Here is a 22,303-nt window from a genome sequence, read left to right as displayed (position 1 = left end):
CTCACTGGTTGAGCGTCTGCCTTCGGCTCAGGGCATGATCCCGAGATCTTGGGATCGAGTCCCGCATCGGGCTCCCCATAGGGAGCCTGCTTCTCCCTCTGCCTGTGTCTCTGCCTCTCTCTGTGTCTCTCATGAATAAATAAATAAAATCTTTAAAAAATAATAAAAATAATAATAAATCTTTCTGGATTCTCTTATTCCAAGTCCACAACACTGGCACCTAATTTCCATATTTTATTTTTAAGATTTTGTTTATTTATTTGAGAGAGAGAGAGGAGGGAGCAGCAGAGAGAGAGAGAGAGAAGGAGACTCGGCACTAAGCGCAGGGCTGGATGCGGGGCTCCATCCCAGAACCCCGAGATCACGACCTGAGCCGAAATCAAGAGCTGGATGCTTAACTGACTGAGCCCCCCCACTGCGCCCCCTAATTTCCGTGTTCTCGTGTTACAGGAAAGTCTCTCTATGTGGAGAGGTTACATAGCAAACTGGAAAGGAAGCTTAGAGACAAAGAAGTGCCCCTGAAAGTTATCCGACTCATCGACCCTCAGGTGGACGAGAAAAAAGTGCTGAGCTCCCTCCTGCCTTTCCTGAAGTCCTGCTACCAGACGATGCCTGTGATCTTCCACTTTGACGTGACCTCTTCCGTGAGTGCCCCACGTTGTCAGTTGAATGGCCGAGCCAGGGAGGACGCAGTCCCCACATCCCGCCCTGGCCCCTCCCTATAAACAGAATTTCCTCTTTCTGCATGCGCCTCAGTATCACTCCGTCCAAGACCCTCGGGGTTGGATTGTGTCAGCGTCTGTGCAAGTGCTTACAGACCCATGTGATTCTGTCTCTAGGTGCAGACTGGACTTTGGGTGTTCATTTTCAAGCTCCTCATCCTGCGGTACTTAATGGATATAAATGGGAAAATATGGCTTCGGAACCCGTGCCACTTATACATCATTGAAATCCTGGAAACGACTCCAGCGCTACCCAAGGCACCTTCAAGACAGGTGTGTACCCAGGGCCCTGTCACGTTTCTGTGCCCGTGCTCCCTGTTTCTGCCTCAGCGAAGCCGGTGGGTACTGTGTTTGTATAGATGAATCAGCCTTTACAATTACTCTTTAATAACGTCTTGAATAGGGATCCCTGGGTGGCGCAGTGGTTTGGCGCCTGCCTTTGGTCCAGGGTGTGATCCTGGAGACCCGGGATCGAATCCCACATCGGGCTCCCGGTGCATGGAGCCTGCTTCTCCCTCTGCCTGTGTCTCTGCCCCCCTCTCTCTCTCTCTGTGTGACTATCATAAAATAAAAAAAAAAAAAAGTAAATAAAATCTTTGTTAAAAAAAATAACGTCTTGAATAAAAATAAAATACTTTTCTTGGGTAGGAGTATCTCAAGTTTGTTGCATTCATTTTGGGGTGGATGCCATTTGAGTGAAACGCCAGTGGTGCTCAAAGCACAGTAAATCCATCTGCTGGGCACACTCCGTCCTTCTTAATGCCAGCTGAGATGGGAAGGAGGCTTTTGCCATAGACACTTCTTAACAAAAGGGAGTCTTACACACACAAGCATGCACATACCTGTGCTTAGTAGAGATTTTGTTTCAGGAAGTTGGGTGGCAAAGACCTAACGGTTGTGCAGGTAGCTCCTGTGATGCATCAACGTACAAAAGAGAGCAGCCCATCCACAAAGGAGTCTACAGGAATGAGTTTACAGAAAGTGGGTTCTCAAAAGGGTCTATCCAGTGTAGATCACGTGGAGGGTTAAAATGCAGAAGCTTTTTTTAGGAAATAACCAATGGGGGATCCCTGGGTGGCTCAGCAGTTTGGCGCCTGCCTTTGGCCCAGGGCGCAATCCTGGAGTCGCAGGATCGAGTCCCACGTCGGGCTCCCGGTGCATGGAGCCTGCTTCTCCCTCCTCCTGTGTCTCTGCCTCTCTCTGTCTATCATGAATAAATAAATAAATAAATCTTTAAAAAAAAAGGAAATAACCAATGTAGTCATAACCATTTTATTCCTGTCTCCCCTTTCTAGAGCACACACACCCCCCAGTTCAATTTTCTGGACGTCTTCCCAAAAGTCACCTGCCGGCCTCCCAAAGAAGTGATAAACATGGAGCTGAATCCTGAAGAGAACTACAATGATCCAGGGATGGATCTGACAGTGTTCCGCAGTGAGACTTTCCAGAGGCCTTACCAGTATTTGAAACGGTTCCACGAGAAAAGAAACCTCGACAACTTTCAGTACCAGGAAGGCTCTGTGGAAGGCACCCCTGAGGAATGCCTTCAGTATTTCCTGATTTACTGTGGGGTGATTGATCCATCCTGGTCAGAGCTACAGAACTTTGCCGGGTTCCTGAATTATCAGCTCAGAGACTGTGAGGCCTCTGTCTTCTGCAACCCACACGTGGTTGGAGACACACTGCAAGGTTTCAAGAACTTTGTGGTCACCTTCATGATCTTCATGGCAAGAGATTTTGCCACACCAACACTTCACACGAATGACCAAAGCCCAGGGAGGCACGCAGTCATCATGGACGGGGTCAGGGAAGAAGACCTAGCCCCTTTCTCTCTCCGGAAGAGGTGGGAATCAGAGCCTCACCCGTACGTGTTCTTCAATGGTGACCACACGTCCATGACCTTCATAGGCTTCCACATCCAATCCAACAGGAATGCCAGCCTTGATGCCATCCATCCCTCCAGTGGAAGGGTGATCAAGAAAGACGTCATGGGGCAGAAACTATACCAGGGGCTGTTGCTGCAGAGGGTACCTTTCAATGTTGACTTTGATCAGCTGCCCAGGCAAGAGAAACTTGCAAAGCTCTGCCTGGCATTGGGCATCAAGTGCCCCATAGACCCTGATGACACCTATGAGATCACAACGGACAATATGCTAAAGATCCTGGCCATCGAGATGCGGTTCCGGTGTGGGATCCCCGTCATCATCATGGGAGAGACTGGCTGTGGGAAAACCAGGCTCGTTAAATTCCTCAGTGACCTGCGATGCGGGAGAACCAAAGCTAAAACCATGAAGCTGGTCAAGGTCCACGGTGGAACCACTGCGGAGATGATCTATGCCAAAGTCCGGGAGGCAGAGAAACTAGCTCTCCTCAATAAGGAACAATATCGACTGGACACCATCTTGTTCTTCGATGAGGCCAACACAACGGAAGCCATAAGCTGTATCAAGGAAGTCCTGTGTGATCGTACAGTGGACGGCCAGCCCCTGGTCAAGGACTCGGGCCTTCAAATCATAGCGGCCTGCAACCCTTACCGGAAGCACTCGCAGGAGATGATCTGCCGTTTGGAGTCAGCCGGTTTGGGATACAGGGTCAGGGCAGAGGACACGGCAGAGAGGCTTGGCTCCATCCCCCTGAGGCAGCTGGTGTACCGAGTGCACGCTCTGCCGCCCAGCCTCATCCCGCTGGTGTGGGACTTTGGACAGCTGAATAACGATGCCGAGAAGCTCTACATCCAGCAGATCATGCAGAGGCTGGTGGGCTCCATCAGGATAGATAAAGATAAGACTCATGTGATCACAGAAGTGCTTTCCACCTCTCAGGGTTTCATGAGGACGAGAGTAAATGAGTGCAGCTTTGTCAGCCTCAGGGACGTAGAGCGCTGTGTCAGAGTGTTCAGATGGTTTTACAACCGCAGTGAGATGCTCCTGGCAAAGCTGGATTCCTTTCTCCAACAGTCCCATGTCAGCAAAAACAACTTTAAGAGAGATCCTGTCCTCTGGTCCCTGGTGCTGGCCCTTGGGGTGTGCTATCACGCCTCTTTAGAACAGAAGGAACCATATTGGAAAGACATCTGCATGTTCTTTCCAGAACCATATAACGATAGCAAGGTGATCCTGGAGGAGATAACTCAAACTCAGGATCTTTTTCTAGATGGTGTGTCCTTAAGGAAAACCATTGCTAGGAACGCGGCTTTGAAGGAGAATGTCTTCATGATGGTTATCTGCATTGAGCTGAAGATTCCCCTCTTCCTAGTGGGGAAGCCCGGCAGCTCCAAATCTCTTGCTAAGACCGTCGTGGCAGATGCCATGCAAGGCCCGGCGGCTCACTCGGACCTCTTCCGGAGCCTAAAGCAGGTCCATCTGGTGTCATTCCAGTGCAGCCCACATTCTACCCCGCAAGGCATCATAAGCACGTTCAAGCAGTGTGCCCGCTTCCAGCAGGAGAAGGACCTACACCAGTACGTCTCCGTGGTGGTGCTGGATGAGGTTGGGCTGGCCGAAGACTCACCTAAAATGCCCCTGAAGGCTCTGCACCCACTGTTGGAATACGGGTGCGTCGAAGACAATCCCGCCCCCCACAAAAAGGTTGGCTTCATAGGCATTTCCAACTGGGCCCTTGACCCTGCCAAGATGAACCGAGGTATTTTTGTGTCACGCGGCAGTCCCAACAAGAAAGAGCTCATAGAGAGCGCGAAGGGGATTTGCTCTTCAGAGCCCTTAGTTCAGAAAAGAGTCCAAGGGTTCTTTGCACCCTTTGCCAAAGCCTATGAAACAGTGTGTGAGAAGCAAGACAAGGAATTCTTTGGCCTTCGTGACTACTATAGCCTCATCAAGATGGTCTTCGCCAAGGCAAAGGCTTCTAACAAAGAGCCCTCCCCGCAAGATATTGCACAGGCTATCCTTCGGAACTTCAGTGGCAAAGATGACATCCATGCTCTGGACATTTTTACAGCCAATTTACCTGAGGCAAAGTGCTCGGAAGAAGTCAGCACCATGCAGCTGATCCAGCAGAACATGTACGGTGACCTTCAGACAGTGCCAGGCAGGGAGCTGGATGACTCTGAATCCCGCTACCTACTCGTGCTGACCAGAAACTACGCGGCCCTGCAGGTCCTGCAGCAGCAGATGTTCTTCAGTGAGAACCAGCAGCCAGAGATCATTTTTGGTTCCAGCTTTCCTAGGGACCAAGAGTACACCCAGGTCTGCAGGAACATCAACCGAGTGAAGATCTGCATGGAAACTGGCAAGATGGTGGTGCTGCTCAACCTGCAGAGCCTCTACGAGAGCCTCTACGATGCACTGAATCAGTACTACGTCTACCTCGGAGGCCAGAAGTACGTGGACCTTGGTCTGGGGACCCATCGGGTCAAATGTCGGGTTCACCCAGACTTCCGCTTGATAGTCATTGAAGAGAAAGATGTTGTCTACAAACACTTTCCCATCCCCCTCATTAACCGGCTGGAGAAACACTATCTGGATATCAACACCGTTTTGGAGAAATGGCAGAAAAGTATTGTGGAAGAGCTCAAGACCTGGGTGGAGAACTTTGTAGAGGTGAAAACAGAACACTTTATAGCCATACACAAATACAGCCCTTCTGAGGTCTTCATTGGCTACCACCCTGACGCTTGTGCCTCAGTGGTGCTCCAGGTCACGCAGAGGCTAGGTCCCAACTTCCCGACTGATGAACTTTACCAGAAGGTGTCTCAGGAGGCCAAGCTGGTACTGCTGGGTTGTGCCACGCCAGATGCGGTGGTTCGGCTGGGTACCTCCTCCCTGGGCCTGTTCACCGCACAATTCCTGTCTCGAGAATACTACCACAAGCAGCAACATAACTCCTTTGCAGACTTCCTTCAGGCTCAGCTTCACGCAGTGGATCTGGAACGCCGTGTCATCTTCACAGAGGTGATTATCTCTATAATTTTACCCTTGTCCTCTTTAATCTCAGAAGCCTTGAATCCCATTTCAAGAATTCAGGATTCTTTTCAAATCAGTGAACAGGAGTCACATATGGATATGGTGAGACTTTAGTTTCTCTTCATCAGGTGTGAGAAAACCGAAGTATTCATGAAAATTGAATCAAAGCAAGTTTTAAGTGCCTGTTTCTGTGCAGAGTTCTGTGCTGATAGTTTGCTTCAACAAACAAAGTGACACGTTTGAGTACCGTGCTGAGGGCACCAAGGATATAAAAATGCATTGGCACAGTTCTTGGCCTTGGTCAGCATACAGCGTGAAATCCGTGAACAGGTGCTGCTGGCACCATACAACAGTGCTACCCATACGGACAGCAAGGAGGAAGGTAGACCAGGGTAGGAGGTCAGAGGACCCTCAAGCTGATTGTGAAATGCAGCTGGGAAAGTATCACAGGCAGAGGTCCCGTACTTGAGCAAAGGTGTTGAGGTGTGAAACAGTACTGTCTGTGTTGGAAACTAGGGACTGGTCACTACACAGCATGAAGTTTGAGGGTGCAAAGGCCAAGAGATGGAGATGAGAGTCTCGTTGGGGAGACTTCATGGAGGGTCTTATGAGCAGTGCTGAAGAGTTGAGTCTGCCTTCGAGAGTGGAGGGATAGAGGAACATGTGTTGAGATGTGTCCCATTGCCTGGGAGAAGTGGAGGAGAAAGCCCGATAAATGACTATCACAGGAGAGATACGCGGGTAGGGGGGCTGCTGTACCAACTTAGTCGAAGTAGAGGAGCGGGTAGATGGACCTGAGAAATAGTTAAGATGTGTATTGGCAGAGCTAGTGGCTGATACCATTCGGGGGCTATGGAAGATGGAGGGCTCTAGGCATGGTTTCCTGGATTCTTCCTTGGATGACCAGAGGTTTGGTTAATTACAGTCCGGGAATGAACAACAAGTAATTGGTGGTAAATTCCATTTGGGACAGACTTTGATGCCCTGGGGCATCCAGGCAGGCACATCTATCATTCAGTTGGATATAGGGCTCAGAAGCTCTGTGGCCAGGCCAGCCTGGAGTTTGGGGTTCAGGAGCTATGGTATCAGCATGCCCATAAGGAGTGTTTTGGTTTGCTCGGGGCAGTGGGGAGGGCTTATGATCGGGTGTTACAGGAGAATTGGTAACAGTTATGGGGTGAAAAGGGCACCATCCATCTGAAGTCCGTCTGGAAGTGTGCAGAAGACTGTGAGAGAGCAATGGCATTTGTGTTGAGCCCTAAGGGATCATCAGAATTTCTGGGAGGAGTCAAGCAGGAAGAGAGGCTGGAGTCCAAGGAGATGTGAAGGCACGTAACGACAGGATGAGTCTTCTCTCTGATACCTTTGATCACATAGGTTCTGTTTGCCTCAACACTGCCCCCACCCCTTTTTAACACTCCTCTGGGTTTGGATTCTTTTCTATTGTGTGCCAACTGCACAATGCATGCTGAGCCCAGAGAGGATATTTGTTGAACATCCTCATGTTTCTAGGCCCTAAACCCAGCAGACCTGTAACCTCCCTTGAATTCTAGCAAATCATTGGCATTTCCTGACTCTGCAGATCACCACTTTCTCCAGACTGCTGACCAGCCATGACTGTAAAATTTTGGAATCAGAAGTAATGGATGGAGACGTGAGGCCTACGATCCTGTCTCTGCAGCAGTTTGACACCGAGAGCTCATTCCTCAGAAGAGTCCAGTGAGGGTCCCACCTTCTCTCCCTGTCCCCTCGACTCCCAGCTCAGACTGCTTTGTGCTTCCCTTGCGTGGTTGCGGGGATCACTGGTGCTGTCCCCAGCACTGGTTAGTGAACACGAGGACACGTGACAGAGAAGGACAGTGTCCCATTCTCCCTGCCGCCCCCTCGTCTCAGCTGCCTTTTGCATTTCTCAGAAATCAGCATCTTTTGTCTTATTGGAGAAGCATTCACTGGGGTTTATGTGCTCTCTGCTGGCTTGTCTGCTCACATAGAGGAAAACCCCACCTGATTGATTCCTTCTTGATGGTCTTCATATTTCCCATCACTCTGGGGAGTCCTACCACCCATTTTTTAGGACAATTTCCTTTTTCTTTCAGAAACTGCTTAACTAAGGTAGCCAAATGTAAAATCCTCATTATTCAAACGGATTTTGAAGATGGAGTCCGTAGTGCTCAGCTCATCGCTTCAGCTAAGTACGTTTTTGTTATTTTTCTCAGAAAGCCCAGATTTTATCCAGGACTTCCTAAAGAGTTTTGTCCATGAAAACAGGATAGTATCAGAATAAAGAAATAAAAATAAAAGGGTTCTTGCTCTTCATCTCTCACAGATATGGACTACAGAAAAGGCAAAAATGGTAAAATGCCAAGAGGCATAAATAGATTATTAAGTAGGATATAAAAGACTATCCTAGGGACACGTGTGTACAGACATGTCTTGGTAATTACTAATGTTAAATTACACAATTTGAATATCTTGCAAGTTCAAGGGCAATCAGTAGGTAAAAGCTTTCATTTTGTATTTATCGAACGTTTTTATAGTATTAGTATAGCAGAAATCTGGTACTTTTAGAATGAACTGTGTTCCCTTGTTACTTAAGTTAGGGGAAAGGTGGCTTCTGGGCCTGTGAAAGCATTGGAAGCCGTATTTCATAGCAGGATTGTGGGTTCACAGAACCCTGGTTCTCAAGATGGAAAGCTCAGCCAGCCTCACCCCCAGCAGCCTCAGAGCAGGTCCATCGATGAGGGTTGCAAGGCAGGGCTCCTGGTCAATAAGGAGATGACACTTCAGGGATCCCTGGGTGGCGCAGCGGTTTGGCGCCTGCCTTTGGCCCAGGGCGCGATCCTGGAGACCCGGGATCGAATCCCACGTCGGGCTCCCGGCGCATGGAGCCTGCTTCTCCCTCTGCCTGTGTCTCTGCCTCTCTCTCTCTCTGTGACTATCATAAATAAATAAAAATTAAAAAAAAATAAAATAAAATAAAATAAAGGAGATGACACTTCAAAGCAGAAGGACACAGGAGTAGGGACAAAGAGGGTCCTGCTGGGGCAGAGCTTGCCCTCCTTCTCTCATGAGAGGAGATAATGAGGACAAGGGTATGAAATCTATCTAAAGGGGCACCCTTTAGACTCAGAGGTTGAGCATCTGCCTTTGGCTCGGGTTGTGATCCTGGAGTCCCAGAATGGAGTCCCGCATCGGGCTCCCCCCAGGGAGCCTGCTTCTCTCTGCTTGTGTCTCTGTCTCTCTTTCTCTATGCATCTCTCCTGAATAGATAAATAAAATCTTAAAAAAAAAAAAAAAAAAAGAAAAGAAAGAAAGAAATCTATCTAAAGCTAAAAGCACACAAGATCAAACATGACTGCTGGTGGGACACCCTTCTGCCCCCTCACGGCTTTGGGTTTTTTTATTTGCTTGGTTTTTTGTTTTGTTTTGTTTTTTTGTTTTGAGTTGTTTTGTCTTTGCTTATTCGTCTCCAAAATAGGTATTCGGCCATAAATGAAATCAACAAGATACAAGGCAATGAGGACCGCATCTTGGTCTATTTCATCACAAAACTGTCCCGGATGGAAAGTGGAGCAGCCTACGTGGGATTCCATGGAGGTAGGACAGAAACGTTAGTGCTGATGCTTACTGAGATCGTGCCTGAGTCCTCCTCAGCTGGTCCCGGGGTGTGCGGGTCTGGAATGAGAACACTGGCGTCGATCTCAACGATACTGCTTTCGGATGCGATTAGATTTCGTATCAGTGGCCACTGCAGGAAACGCCCATGTCTGGACCTGCTGTTCCACCGTACGGCATCCCCTTTAGAGACTGTTAGATAAACACTTGATTAGCCCCTCTGATGAGCCTTTTATTACGAGGACAACACAGGGCAGATCCTCCTGGCTGGCACTGCAATGGAAGCGCTGATGCTTGATGCCTGTTGTTTCTTTTTTTTTTTTTTTTTTAAGATTTTATTTATTTATTCCTGAGAGAGAGAGAGAGAGAGGCAGAGACACAGGCAGAGGGAGAAGCAGGCTCCCTGCAGGGAGCCCAATGTGGGACTCGATCCTGGGACCCCGGGGTCACGCCCTGGGCCGAAGGCAGACACTTAACCCCTGAGCCACCCAGGCGCCCCTTGATGCCTGTTTCTGGAGGAAGGGGGGATGCTATTTTAAACCTCTCTCTCTTTTTCTCCTGAGGAATTAAACCAGCGACTTAATACATTGAGACAATGGGTATTCTAGAAATCGGCACATCACCGTTTATTTCAGTAACTTCACAGGGAACAGGAGGCAAGCCTTGCCAGTTTCCCACGCTCTTTACTAACTGTGATGCAGCAAGTATAACCCCAAATGTACAAAAGACTCAAAAACCTTCAGATCTCCTTTACAGAAAGGCAGCTCCTTTCATTCTTACGACCGACGTTGACGTCACGGTCGTTGGCATAGATGACAGGGCCAGGGGGTTTCTGCGTGTGTTCTGGCTTTGGGCTTCGGGGCACAGATCATTCAGCGCAGTGTGTTTAAACATCGGGACACGTGGTGTGGCCCTGCTCGTGGCCAGCAGGGGGAAGCCAGGACAGGCACGGGAAGACTGGTGGCTCGTGTTCCCCACAGGCCTGTGGCAGTCCGTGCACATTGATGACCTCCAGAAGTCCACGGTCATGATTGCAGACGTGACTAAGTTGCAGGATGTGGCCATCAGCCAGCTCTTTGAGCCAGAAGAGAAGGCTGAACGTGAGTCGAGAGGAAGCCTTTGGGGACATAGCGGGGACAGTAGGAGTGGCGTTCCGGGGTATAGATGTGCAGGAGGTGCACTGCGGTGCCACCAGGGCCAGGCCACACCTTCTTCCCATCGAATCCCTGTACCTGCAGCCACCAGGATTCCCACGGGGAAAGCCAGTCTTCGTGGATGGGGCGGCTGTAGAGTGCAGCCTCTGCCGTGTGTCAGTCTGGTCCCCGGGTGCCCGGGACGGGAGGGCGGGTTGCTGGGTGCAGCGCACACACCGGGCCGGAGGGAGGCCCACTCGCGTGACCGGGAGGCTCGGGGAGGGCGTCCTCGTGCCGCTCCTGTCCCCAGCGCCTGGCCCGTGCCTCTGTTGCAGTGGAAACGGGACAGGAGGCCGGAGACGGCCTGGGGGAGGCGATGGAGATCGGCCTGGGGGAGGTGATGGAGATCGAGGCTTCTGCGTCAGGGGAGGTGGCGGAGGGGAGCTCGGCACCGGAAGGCAGCTGGCATGCGGAGCGGGGCAGGAGCGATGTGAGTTCTGGTTCCTTCTCTATCTTGGGCCTTACCCCGCGGGCCACTTCCTCCTGCTCGTGCCCCGGGTCACGGCCCTGGGTGGGAGGGCGCTGGGGGCCGCAGCCCGGGAGGCCTCACCGTGCCGCCCACGCAGGTCCTGGACACCAGCAGCCTGCTGCGCAGCTGCGTGCAGGGCGCCGTGGGCATGCTCCGGGACCGGGAGGACACCCGCCCGCGCGGCATGCAGCGCGTGGAGATCCTTCTGGGCCTGCTGAGCGAGGACCACGCCGACAGAGGTGCGGGGGCCCGGGCCGTGCCCAGCGCGCGGCCCCTCGGCTCCCCTGCAGCCGCCTTCCTGCGGGTGTGCAAGGCGCGGCTCCACGGCCTCCTCAAGCAGCAGGAGGAGAGCAGCGCGTTCAGCAGGAAGGACTGGGTGTCCCGGGAAGCCTCGAATCAGGACGCGCTCCAGGAGGCAGGCACGTTCAGGTACGGCCCGCGGGGCGCCTCGGCGGGACACCACTGCCACCCCCCAGCCCCCGGCCGCAGGGTCCTCGTAGGCTTGTGACGGCCGGTCTGCCCGTGCTGCCCCCACTTCGGGGAGAACGATCAGCCCGTCCGGCCTTCCTCAGCCGCGGTCCGTGTGGCTTCGGGGACGCCGCCTCTGTGTGACGGGCACGGGGCAAACGTGGAGCCCCCAGAGCTGAGTGCACGCCGGGAGCCTGTCGACGCGGGGTCCGCGGCTGGGCAGTGGGGTTTCCTCTCTTGTCACCCCCGCTGTCCCCCCTACTTACACCTCCTGAGTAAGATGTCGTGGAGGATCAGATCGGAATCTAGATCGTTTCCCCCTGTCACTCCTCACGGATTCCACCAAATCCTTCATTTCCCGTCACCACCCCTTCAAAGCTGCACTTGGGGCCCCTCTCCAGCCTCCGAACTTCCCACGCTTGCCAGGTGTCGAGAGCGGCCCACCCCACCGCTCCTCGCTCTCCTGTGCTGTGTGACCGCACCTGCAAGGAGCAGCCGACCACACCTGTGACTCCCCCGGGGGGCGTGTCCCTGTTGTGGGGCCCGTCTCTGTTTACCATCTAGTACCCCCTAGTACCTGGGGCCTAGGTCGTTTGCCCTTTTGGGATTAAATTCCGAGGCGTGATTAGTCCTGGTTTTTCCCGACGCCCGACGTCTGCGTGCCTGTCCAGGGTCGCCCCCGCAGCCAGCCTCTTCTACCTGCCACCCCGGGGTCCTGGACGCTGCCCCCGCTTGGCCACATTTCCTTCACGCAAGCGCCCGCTTGGCCGTTAGTGAGCTTTGTTTCCTCGGTAGGACGCCTGTGCGCTCTCGCCAGGTCCGCTGCGGCCCGTGCTTGAAGAAGGAAGTCATCTGTCTTCCTTCTCAAAATGGGAGCTGAGTGGGCCTCCCCAGCATTAACTACCTGGCGGTGAATGTCTTACCCCGTATTACGGAGTTTGGGATTACGTATAAACATCGTGGGAACAACGAAGGAAGCGAGTTTGTAGACGCAGTGGAGTGTCCCTGTGGATAGATGAACGTTCAGATCCAGCAGACGTAAACCATGACGAGAACCACCTTCTGGAGCAATAAGCACTTTCCTGTTGCACTTGACCTGGAACACATTTGTCTCGTGCTTTGTGATATTCTCTCCACAACTGGGTTTCTTTTTCCTTAAAATAACACTTGTGCTTTTTGGGTTTTTTTTGTTACTTTTTTTTGCTTTTTTTTCCCCCCCCAAATGCACGTGGTCCTTCTTTTCTTTATAGAGCCTGGAAGACTTGCTTGAGGAAATAGGGAAATAGCGATATAATAGAATGCAACAAATGCTACTTGGCCCTTTCGGGGAGCCGGTGGCCATGTATTATGAGTAGAATTAAGGTCTGTTCCGGTCCTGTCTCCAATCCTAGACGTCTCTACTTGTGAATTTGCGCCCGAGTACTTAAAAACTATGGCAGTTTGCATTTGCAGCCATAGCCGTAGCGTGGAGTGGGTGGAGCAGATGTGTTGTCACTGCCCAGAAGGAGCCAAATGTCTAACGGAGGCAGGAGCCCCGAGGTGGCGTTTGCTCGCCGAGCTAGAATGAGGTCTCCTCTCTCCCACGCTGCAGGCAGACCCTCTGGAAGCGGGTCCAGGGCATGGTGACCCCTCTCCTGGCGAGCATGGTGTCTGTCCTGGACAGAGACAGCAACCTCGAGCTACTGATCAGACAAGATGCTCCATCCTGGACAAGAGATCTTTGGATGTTTATTTTCCAGGACACAAAGCTTCTGAACATTCCTCTTGTGACGTATGATATGAGGTAAATGGAGGAGTTTCTTTTTGTGGGAAGGGGAAAAAAAAAATCGTGACGTAGCAGACGAATGCTCTTCCAAGCAATTGATGAAGCATAGGTTTCAGTTTCGGAATCACATCTGTTTTATTTTATTTTTTTTTAAGATTTTGTCTTTTAGGAATCTCTATGTGCAGCGTTGGGCTCAAACTCACGACCCCCGAGATCAAGAGTCTCATGCTCCACCGGCCAAGCCGGCCGGGCGCCCCTGAATCACGTTTATTTTTTATTTCTATTTATTTATTTATTTTTACTTTTTTTTTTATGTTTATTTTTTAAATGCTTTTGCAGCCTGAGGGCGATGGCATCTCTGTTTTGTTATAGGAATTCTCAAAAGTTCTGAGAAATCCTGGTTTCACGCCCCTTCCCCGTTTCCCTGCTTCCAGAGCACCCATCACGGGTTGAACTGCCAGCTTCAGCTTCATCTGCACGGCGAGGCTATGCCTCCGAGAGCCCGTGTGGCTCTGCTTGTCCCTGGTGCCACCGCACGGCCCACACAGCCATCTGGGCCTGCTCCTGTGCATGCAGCTCCCTCTCGAAAGCTTCCTCTTCGGATCTCAGGGCTGTAGATTCTGGAGTGGGGGGGGAGGGGTGCAGAGGGTACCTAAGTAACTGGGACCCTGGGTCTCCAGTGGAAACACTGATTTAGAAGACAAGGCTCTGTCGACCGTGAGGCTTCGGACAAGTCATGTTTCGTATGCGTGGCAGGTGGGGGTGGTGGTGCAGGGCGTAGGTCCAGGTACCGCGAGACCCAGTTCTGGCCCAGATGCTGGGCAGCCTGCTCGACTCCTTCCAGTGTTGGTTCGTTTCTGTTTGTCTGTGGGACAGAGATGACCCACGGACGTCCTGGGTTCCTTTGTGATAGAGGCCCAGAGCCGTTAAACGGGCCCGCGGGCGGCCTCCGAAGCCTCTCAGGCACCCCTGCTGCTGAGCATGGAGGGCAACTGGCATCCGTGGTGCGTCTGCTGCCTCGAGCAACATCTCGCTGATCCCGGCCTCTCTCCTTTGCCTGACCGCAGATCCAAAAGTGAGATGCCCTACATCATGGTGCACAACGACATGAGCCCTCCCGAGGGCGTGTCCGGTGACGTCCCGTTTAGCTGGAGGATCAAAGACTATCTGGAGGAGCTGTGGGTCCAGGCTCAGTATATCACTGGGGCTGAAGGTGAGCTGGGGGATGCGGTCACGCGGGATGTGTATGGTCATGCTCCCCGTCATTCCCGTTCCGAGGCTTCCGGACGGCTAGGGCACCCGCATTCAAGAGGTGGCCCTGGGGGAGCCTTTCCCGACAGTGCCAGCGACACCCTTCTGAGCCACGAGGCTCCTTGCTTGGCCGTCGCAGCCCTGGCAGCTTGATCATAGATGTCCCGGGAAATCCCAGGATCATGCACGCTTTTGGAAGGGTCATCTTCCCTACGAGACATAGTCTTTTCAAAGCCTATTTGTAGCATTGCCTTGTAAAAAGACGGGTCAACACCGTGGGTGATCTCACTTCTCTGAACAAATCGAAGCCGTCTGTGTCCCGAGGAAAGATTATTTCCCTTCTTTGAAGCCTTACCCTAACTGACCGTGCTTTCCCGCGAGAGCTTGTGACTCGGGGGGCCAGCACCCGACCTCTAGACGCAGGTCTTTCTGGTTTGAGCAGCATGCGACCCCATCCCCTGAAGAGCAGCCCACCCATTCTGACCCCCTTGGGTCCTGGGGTTCCCGAGGCCCATTAGGACCCCCTCGCCACAGAGCCTGGTGTGTCTCAGATTGTTTTTTCCCTTTGGGGCCAGATAGGCTCTTGGTGAAAAATCTAGCACCTGTCCTGACCTTGTTTCTGTAATGTTCTGCTGGGAAAACACCTAAGGCGTCTAGAAAGGACCAACACGTCCTGCAGCTTGCTCTCCTTTGCCGAGAGCGGCCGTTCGGTGGAGCCTCCCCCACTGCTGCTGTTTGCAGAGCCGCCCTTCCCCGGAGACGCTGGGTGTTGGGAAAGAGTCACGCCTCACGCCGTCCCTCTGCGCCCTCTCCTCTCAGCAGGGCTGTCCAAGATGTTAGTGGAGATCTTTCAGCAGACCCCCCTGGGCAGGTTCCTCGCTCAGCTCAGTGTCAAGCAGCAGCAAGAACTGTTTGTGAGCTACATGAAGGACTTCCTGCTCTTGACCATGAGACCGTCCACATGGGATCAACTGAAAGTAAGTGTGGGGTCTGGGGCAGGGTGACGCCAGCGTCACATGGACGGGGACCGCCACTCCTCCACTGCCAAGCGTGCCCAACCCCCAGCCCCCACCCGGGGCTCCAAAACCACGGGCTTTCCATTAATACGAGGCAGACCTCCACCTTCCCTGTAACACCTTCTTTTTAAGTGTGGAGTTTCTCTTGAAGAAAATCATGTGACTATTTAACGGACACTACAGGCAATAACAGTAAATGAAATTTTAGTGGACGTTATGATACTTGTGATTACCGAAGGATTTCAAACTTCAGTATGTTAAAAAAAAAAAAGAACACACAAATTTGAGGAGAACATACTTACAACCAGTATGATTAAGGGTTTTAATAAAATGTTCTTAGGAATCTTGGAGCGCCCAACTGGCTCCACTGGTGGAGCATGTGATTCTTGATCTCAGGGTCATGAGTTCGAGCCCCCCCCATCGAGGGTGGAGATGACTTAAAAATATAAAAATATAAAATAAAATACGAGCACCTGGGTGGCTCAGTGAGAGAAGCGTCGGACTCTTGATGTCAGCTCAGGTCTTGATCTCAGGGTCGTGAGTTCTGGCCTCACATTGGGCTCCACACTGGGCATGCAGCCTACTTTAAAAAATAATAATAATAAAATAAAATAAAATAAAATAAAATAAAATAAAATAAAATAAATTTCTCAGGAATCAATAAGAAAGTCTCTTTATTTGTTTATTTATTTATTTATGAGAGAGCCTGGGGGGAGGTGGTGCAGAAAGGGGGAAGGGGAGAGAATACTGAGCAAACTCACCGCTGAGTGCAGAGCCCGACACAGGGCTCGATATTAGGATCCTGAGATCACAACCTGAGCCAAAATCAAGAGTCGGATGCCTGACCGGCTGAGCCACCCAGGCACTCCAGAAAGTCTCCTAATTTTAAAAAAATAGGTGATTGTTGTAAACTAAGAATCAACAGAACTAATGATGCAGAGATCAAAAAACACTAGAAAAACTAGGCAGCCTCACTGGTAAGTCGACAACACACACGCGGTTTTTAGCTTCTACCTTCACCTGCCCACACGGCAGGCCTGGTGTGTGCAAAGGCCAGCGGCTCCTCCGTGGCCCACGGGAACCAGCACTATGCTCTGGAAAAGCCCAGAGGCACGGCCTGGGGGGAACCTTATGAAATCGGAGCCAGCGTTGTTGTCCCGGGAGCGTTATCCCGAGTGTTCTCCGGCAAACATTTTATCCACAGGAATGTTCTTTCCGGCTTCGGTTTCTTAAAATGGAAAAATAGACACTACTTAATTGTCCACTGTAAAAGGTCAGACCAACTAAACTACAGCCGTTTGATGGGTGACGGGTTATTTTTATTGGCGCACACCAGCGAGGGTGTTCCTCGCGTGTATTTCACGACGGAGATGTTCACGACGTGATATTAAGTGGAGATAAATCAGGCATACGGTGTGGTTGTAATTTGAGGACAGAACGGGGGCAGGTGTGGTGGGGTGACACCACAGACACCCAAGGGTGGTAACAGGTGCGTGGTTTGTAACATTCCCTTTCGTCACGTTTGATCGGTTCAAATTTTCCACCATGAAAACGTGTCTGTTCTGTGTCGGTGGTTTACAGCACATACGCTAAAAGCCTGTTCCTGATGCCAGGTTTTGCAGATGGCACTGTCGTCCTGCATCAGTCAACTGCACACGCAGAGGCCCGACGAACAGCTTTCCCTGGCGTGGGTGCACCTGGCTTACCAGCACTTCAGGAGCCGACTACAAAACCTGTCCAGAATCTTGACTATCTATCCCCAGATTCTGCAAGTGCTCTTGTGCAACATGACCGAGAGCACAAGGAGTGACAGATTGGACAGAAATGAGCTGGTACGGCCTCTCGTGGGGACAGCGTGTGCTCAGAGTCGGGGCTTGGCCTTCCTGGAGCAGGTCGGGGCAGGGGCAAGGGTGCTCCCAGGGCGGGAAAGCCCAGGAGCTGTGTTCCGCCCGCGAGGTCTCTTCCCAGGGCAGGTGCGCCCGGGGAACACAGACGTCAGGAACACCCCCTGCTAAAGCTTCCCGTGTCCCAGGACGAGGGAAGATGAGGCTCCGAGCGCGGAATGCCAGCACATGCCGGCTCACAGCCGGGACCTCTGGACTGAGGACTGCCGCAGGGGGAGGGGTGCTGCTTCATCAGGGGCCTGTTCTCTGTGTCCCCAGACTCTGGATGCACTGGCAGCAGTGGCCTGCACGGAGGTGCTCACGAGGGACATCCTGAAGCCCAGCCCCCAGGTGTGGCTGCAGATGGTGAAGAACCTGTCCATGCCGCTGGAGCTCCTGGGCTCGAAAGGGTACCTGCAGAGCTGCGGGAAGATGGCCAGAGATGCCATCCGGGAAGTCAGGTGAGATGAGCAGCCCGGCCCTGCCCACCCCTACCCGACCTGCTCGCCCGGCCCACGGGTCCCCAGGACGTGTGCTTCTCTTGCCGTGGGAAAGCGTCCTCAGACGCTCACTTCACACCTGCCCAGCACTGGGTATCACACCAACGCTGGAGACACAGGGGGGCAGACCCGCATTCAGGGAGTGCCAGGGGTGCAGGCGGGACAGAAGGGGGAGCAGATGCTCACGGTCCTGCGGGAGTGATGCCGGCAGGAGGGAGCCGTGGGAAGGGACCCCAGGTGGGCCAGCAGGGACCAGCAGAGCAGGGGACTCAGGAGGTACAAGCTGTGGTCGGGGCGGGGGGAGGAGCGCCACCCCAGCTCCCTCTGAGCTGCGTGGGGGACTCGGACGTGGCTGGGGGTAGGGGCCAAAGGGCTCGTCCATGGGTCTTCCGTCTGCCTTTGCCCCACCCTTTCTCAGTCCCTCCCCGAGTCCTCCTCCTGGCGTCTCGGACATTTTTGTCAGCTCCCTGAGCGACAGCCCTCTCTTACAGAATCCACTGGAACCGCATCTTCCCCGTTGCCCTCTTCGTGGAACACGTGGTCCTGGGGGTCAGGAGCAAGATTCCTGAGCTGCAGGCACTGGTGACTGACCACGTCTTCCTGCTGAACAAGGTGAGTGCTGGGCAGCTCAGCAAGCAGCGCGCTCATGTGCCTCCTTGCAGGACGCAGCTATGACCTGACGCACATCTGTGGGGCAGCGCACGCCCCTCCCACTGTCTGGCCCTGGGCGTTCACCGTGCCCGCCGCTTAGTCTGCCTCTCGTGAGCACCAGTTAGGGATCCCCCGCGGGGAATAGAAGAGGCTGAGGCTCAGGCAGGGAAGATGCTCTGGGATCGGGGAGGGCTGAGGGGTGGGCTCCACCCAGGCCTCCGGTGGCCTCAGGCCAGCCTGGCCCCCCGGAGAGGTCAGGTTTACAAAGGGTGCCACTGGGCTGTGGGCTCTGCTGCTTTTTTATTTTTTTAAAGATTTTATTTATTTATTCATGAGAGTCACGGAGAGAGGCAGAGACACAGGCAGAGGGAGAAGCAGGCTCCCTGCGGGGAGCCCGATGCTGGACTCGATCCTGGGACCCCGGGGTCACGCCCTGGGCCCAAGGCAGGCGCTAAACAGGTGGGCCACCTGGTATCCCTGGGCTGTGGGCTTCTAAGAGGGTGCTGTGGGTGGACCAGAAGGAAATGGGGAGCCCCAGTGCCTCCGCCGCTTGACACCCTTTATAAAGTCAGCGATGCACAGGACGGTGCCTCTGCAGGAAAGGCCACCATCTCTGTGCCCGTGCGCTCAGTCCCGATGGCCACTCAGCGAAAGGTGGCCTCTGCCTCAATTACCCCTGGAGCTTTGCATGAACCCATCTAACAGCTTTAGCTGTCCAGGCTCTGATGGGTGTGCAGGGGGCACGCTCCGAGGAGGCTGCCCTGGATACCAGGGGCCAGTCTCCTTCCTCAGTGCCCAGAATATCAGTGGCAGAGACAACATGTAAGCCTCCTTCGCTCGTGTGGCAGTGTGAGCCTAAGCAGGGCAGCGGGCGCTTCCCCCATGTCAGGTGCCCCAGCTCCTCTGAGTTGTCCCTTTGTCGTCCTCACTGCACGACTTCCACCTCGTGGTCTAAGAAGGCCCTGCTGGCCGTCGTGCGCTGCGGGGTGGGAAGCAGGGCCTGTTTTGAGAGCACAGCCTAGAGTCTGTCCACGCCCCTGCAGGTCATAGATCACCGTCCTGAATGCAGTCGCAGCCTCAACGGGCTGCAGAGGAGGTGGGGACACCTCGGGCGCGTGGTCATGTGCCCAGGTAGAACCTGGAAGTTCTTTTGATAGAAAAGTGGAGAAAGACCTCTACAAAAAAACTAGTGCTCTGTCACCCTTGGGTCAGCACAAGGACCTGTGACACCCTTCTTCCTGCATGGAAGCCACCTGCAGCCTCTCCAAGGCCTGCCCTATCCCTGGCCAGAGGCCCTAGGGGCTGCTCTGTCTTTCCAACCAGCCCAGTGTGGCTCCTAATGGCCAGGTGACCGGCGAGCCGAAAGATAAGTTTTCAGGTCCCTGCAGGCCGGTGTGTGCGTGCACACGCACAGTGTTTTGCAGGCGAGGTGTGTGGGGACGTGTCCGGGGCGATAAAGTCACCCCAGGAACCCACTGGTTTTCTGGCTTGTTTCTTCCCAGTCAGATCCGTGTGTGAGTGACCAGAGCCAGGGGTCTCCTCTAATACGTTTTCACACCCGAAGGCTCTGGTGTTTGTGGCCTCGTGCCCTGCCCATCGTCTCCAAGGCCAGCTGTGAGGCCACGTGCACAGGAGGCCCGAGGGGAAGCTTTGCCCGTAGCGCTGGCTCCTGTCTGGCTGGGAAGGAAGTCGTAACCTGGCGAGGCCTAGGGCCTCAACTCTTATCTTCGACTGGAGCTGCCTGTTGAGAGCCACCACGTAGAGTTCGCCTGCGCTAGTTGTCAGCAGAGCCTCCCACAGGACTTCAGCAAAAGCTGCAAAAAGATGGATATTCTGTGTTCTCAGTTGTGATAGGAAGGACAGGTAGACGGGTGGATGGGTGGATGGATGGATGGATGGATGGAGGTAGGTAGGCCGATTGTCTTGCCCCGTGATCGGCCTTCCACGGGGTCACACAGGCCAGTCTTACCAGATGTTGTGTGCGGCTCGTAAGGCCATCGGCTCTCCAGCCTGACCATCCACCATCCAACCGCTAGACCACTGCCATTTTCTCATTGTGGTAAAACACGCGTCACGTAGAACTTGTCATTTTGATCATCTTTAGGTGCACGATTTAGTGACATCAAGCACATTCACACCACTGTACGCTTATCACCACCGTCATCTCCAGAACCCTTTGGTCTCGCAAAACTGAAACCATCCCCATGCAACACTGACTCCCCAGCCCTCCCCGCTAGCCATGGTGCCCTCCGCCCTACGTTCTGTGTCTGTGATTTGATGACTCTTAGGGACCCACAGCAGTGGAATCCCTGAGGATTTGTCTCTTTGTGACTGGCTGGCTCGCTGAGCACGGTGTCCTTGAGACCCATCCCTGTCGTGGCAGGTGTCAGGATGTCCTTCCTGTCTACGGCTGAATAATGCCCACTGTGTGGACGGACACATTTAGTTCACTCATCCATCCACCAGGAGACATTCTGGTTGTTGCCACCTCTTGGCGACAGGGAGCAGCGCTGCTGTGAGTGGGCACGTGCAAGCATCAGAGTCCCTGCTTTCGATTCATTCGCAGATACGCCTAGCGGAGGAATTGCTGGGTCCGTAGGGAAATTCTGTGTTTAACTTTTTGAGGAGCCACCAAAGTGTTTCCCACAGCGGCGGCAGCACTGCTCGCCTGCCAGCGACGCCCCGAGGTCCCGGTGTCTCCACATCCTTGCCGACACTTGGTCCTCAGGTGGTTCGGTTTGCGATGCCGTCCTAATGGGTGTGAGGTGGTATCGCATCGTGGCTTTGACCTGCGTTTCCCTGACGACTAATGATGCCAAGCATCTTCCTATGTGCCTGTGGCCCATTTGTACATCTTGGGAGAGACGTCTGTTCGGATTCTTTGCTTTCTTGTGAATCACGCTATTGACTAAGAAATCAAATTTAGGGACTCGTGGGTGGCTCAGCAACTGAGCATCTGCCTTCGGCTCAGGTTGTGATCCCAGGGTCCTGGGACTGAGTCCCAGGTCATCCGGTCTCTCTGCTCAGCGGGGAATCTGCTTGTCCTTCTCCCTCTGCCCCTCCCTTTACTCAGGTGCACGAGTTCTCGCTCTTGCTCTTGAATAAATAATAAATACAAAAGAAATAAAGTTTGAAATACCTCGTCATGGGAGAAGTGTGACCCTGTGAAAAAGGGAGGAGGGGAGGAAAATTAGAAGTTGGGAATCTCAGCCTCCCCCCAGCAGCAGCATAATGATAAAGGGCATTCGAAACTAAAGAAACTGCTAGAAAGAGAACTGACCTGATGGTCCCAGGGCCAGCAGTTAGGGGGGTGGCAGGGAGAAGGTGTGTGTGGAATGCATGCCCCATGGGGCCCCGGGGAAAGTCGTCGTGCCCAGCTGGTCTCTGCCCTCCCTCGCGGCTCGTCAGCCTCCTCATCGCTGCCCCTGTCTCCCCGTCAGTATCTGCAGGACGACTCTGACATCAAGACATACAGGCCCTTTGTCACAGTGATGCATACTCTCTGTAAATGCAAGGAACAGGCCAGCAAGACCCTGTCCAGGTGAGATCTTCGGTCGGAGGCCCCTGCAGGGCGTCGCGGGGAGCGCTGCACGTGCGGGATCCGTAGCTGCTCACAGCCAGCTTCCCTGCTTCTGACCCGATGCCCTTGCTCGGATTCTAGGTTTGAGATCCAGCCGTGCCCCGTGTGCCTGGGAGATGCCCAGGAGCCGGTCTCCCTGCCCTGTAGCCATGTATTCTGCCTGAGATGCATCAACACCTGCGTCACCCTGGGGCAGATGGCGTGCCCCTACTGTTTAACAGACTTACCAAAAGACTTCTCTCTCACGGTGAACCAGGAGCACAGGTAAATC

General features: G+C 53.4%; 1 protein-coding gene across 5 annotated transcripts in view; it reads left to right on the top strand.

Moving 5' to 3' along the window:
* The window catches only part of RNF213 (ring finger protein 213), a 97,610-nt gene that overhangs the window by 50,906 nt on the left and 24,401 nt on the right, over positions 1–22,303 (top strand). For 4 of the 5 annotated variants that reach the window (XM_072746414.1, XM_025999910.2, XM_025999909.2 and 1 more), the window contains 17 exons: positions 451–644; positions 840–995; positions 2,018–5,629; positions 7,224–7,360; positions 7,738–7,833; positions 9,120–9,238; positions 10,237–10,356; positions 10,725–10,879; positions 11,016–11,347; positions 12,978–13,169; positions 14,219–14,364; positions 15,222–15,379; positions 17,032–17,250; positions 17,581–17,762; positions 18,293–18,413; positions 21,893–21,993; positions 22,114–22,296. In XM_072746414.1, coding sequence (XP_072602515.1) covers positions 451–644; positions 840–995; positions 2,018–5,629; positions 7,224–7,360; positions 7,738–7,833; positions 9,120–9,238; positions 10,237–10,356; positions 10,725–10,879; positions 11,016–11,347; positions 12,978–13,169; positions 14,219–14,364; positions 15,222–15,379; positions 17,032–17,250; positions 17,581–17,762; positions 18,293–18,413; positions 21,893–21,993; positions 22,114–22,296 — 6,223 coding nt within the window. The remainder of the gene's footprint in view (positions 1–450; positions 645–839; positions 996–2,017; positions 5,630–7,223; positions 7,361–7,737; positions 7,834–9,119; positions 9,239–10,236; positions 10,357–10,724; positions 10,880–11,015; positions 11,348–12,977; positions 13,170–14,218; positions 14,365–15,221; positions 15,380–17,031; positions 17,251–17,580; positions 17,763–18,292; positions 18,414–21,892; positions 21,994–22,113; positions 22,297–22,303) is intronic. The other variant, XM_025999908.2, reaches the window with a different exon arrangement.

This window comes from Vulpes vulpes, chromosome 2 (genome assembly GCF_048418805.1).
Source record: "Vulpes vulpes isolate BD-2025 chromosome 2, VulVul3, whole genome shotgun sequence".
Lineage (NCBI taxonomy): Eukaryota > Metazoa > Chordata > Mammalia > Carnivora > Canidae > Vulpes > Vulpes vulpes.
The sequence above is the reverse complement of the archived record's forward strand: the minus strand, read 5'-3'. Positions and strand labels throughout refer to the sequence as shown.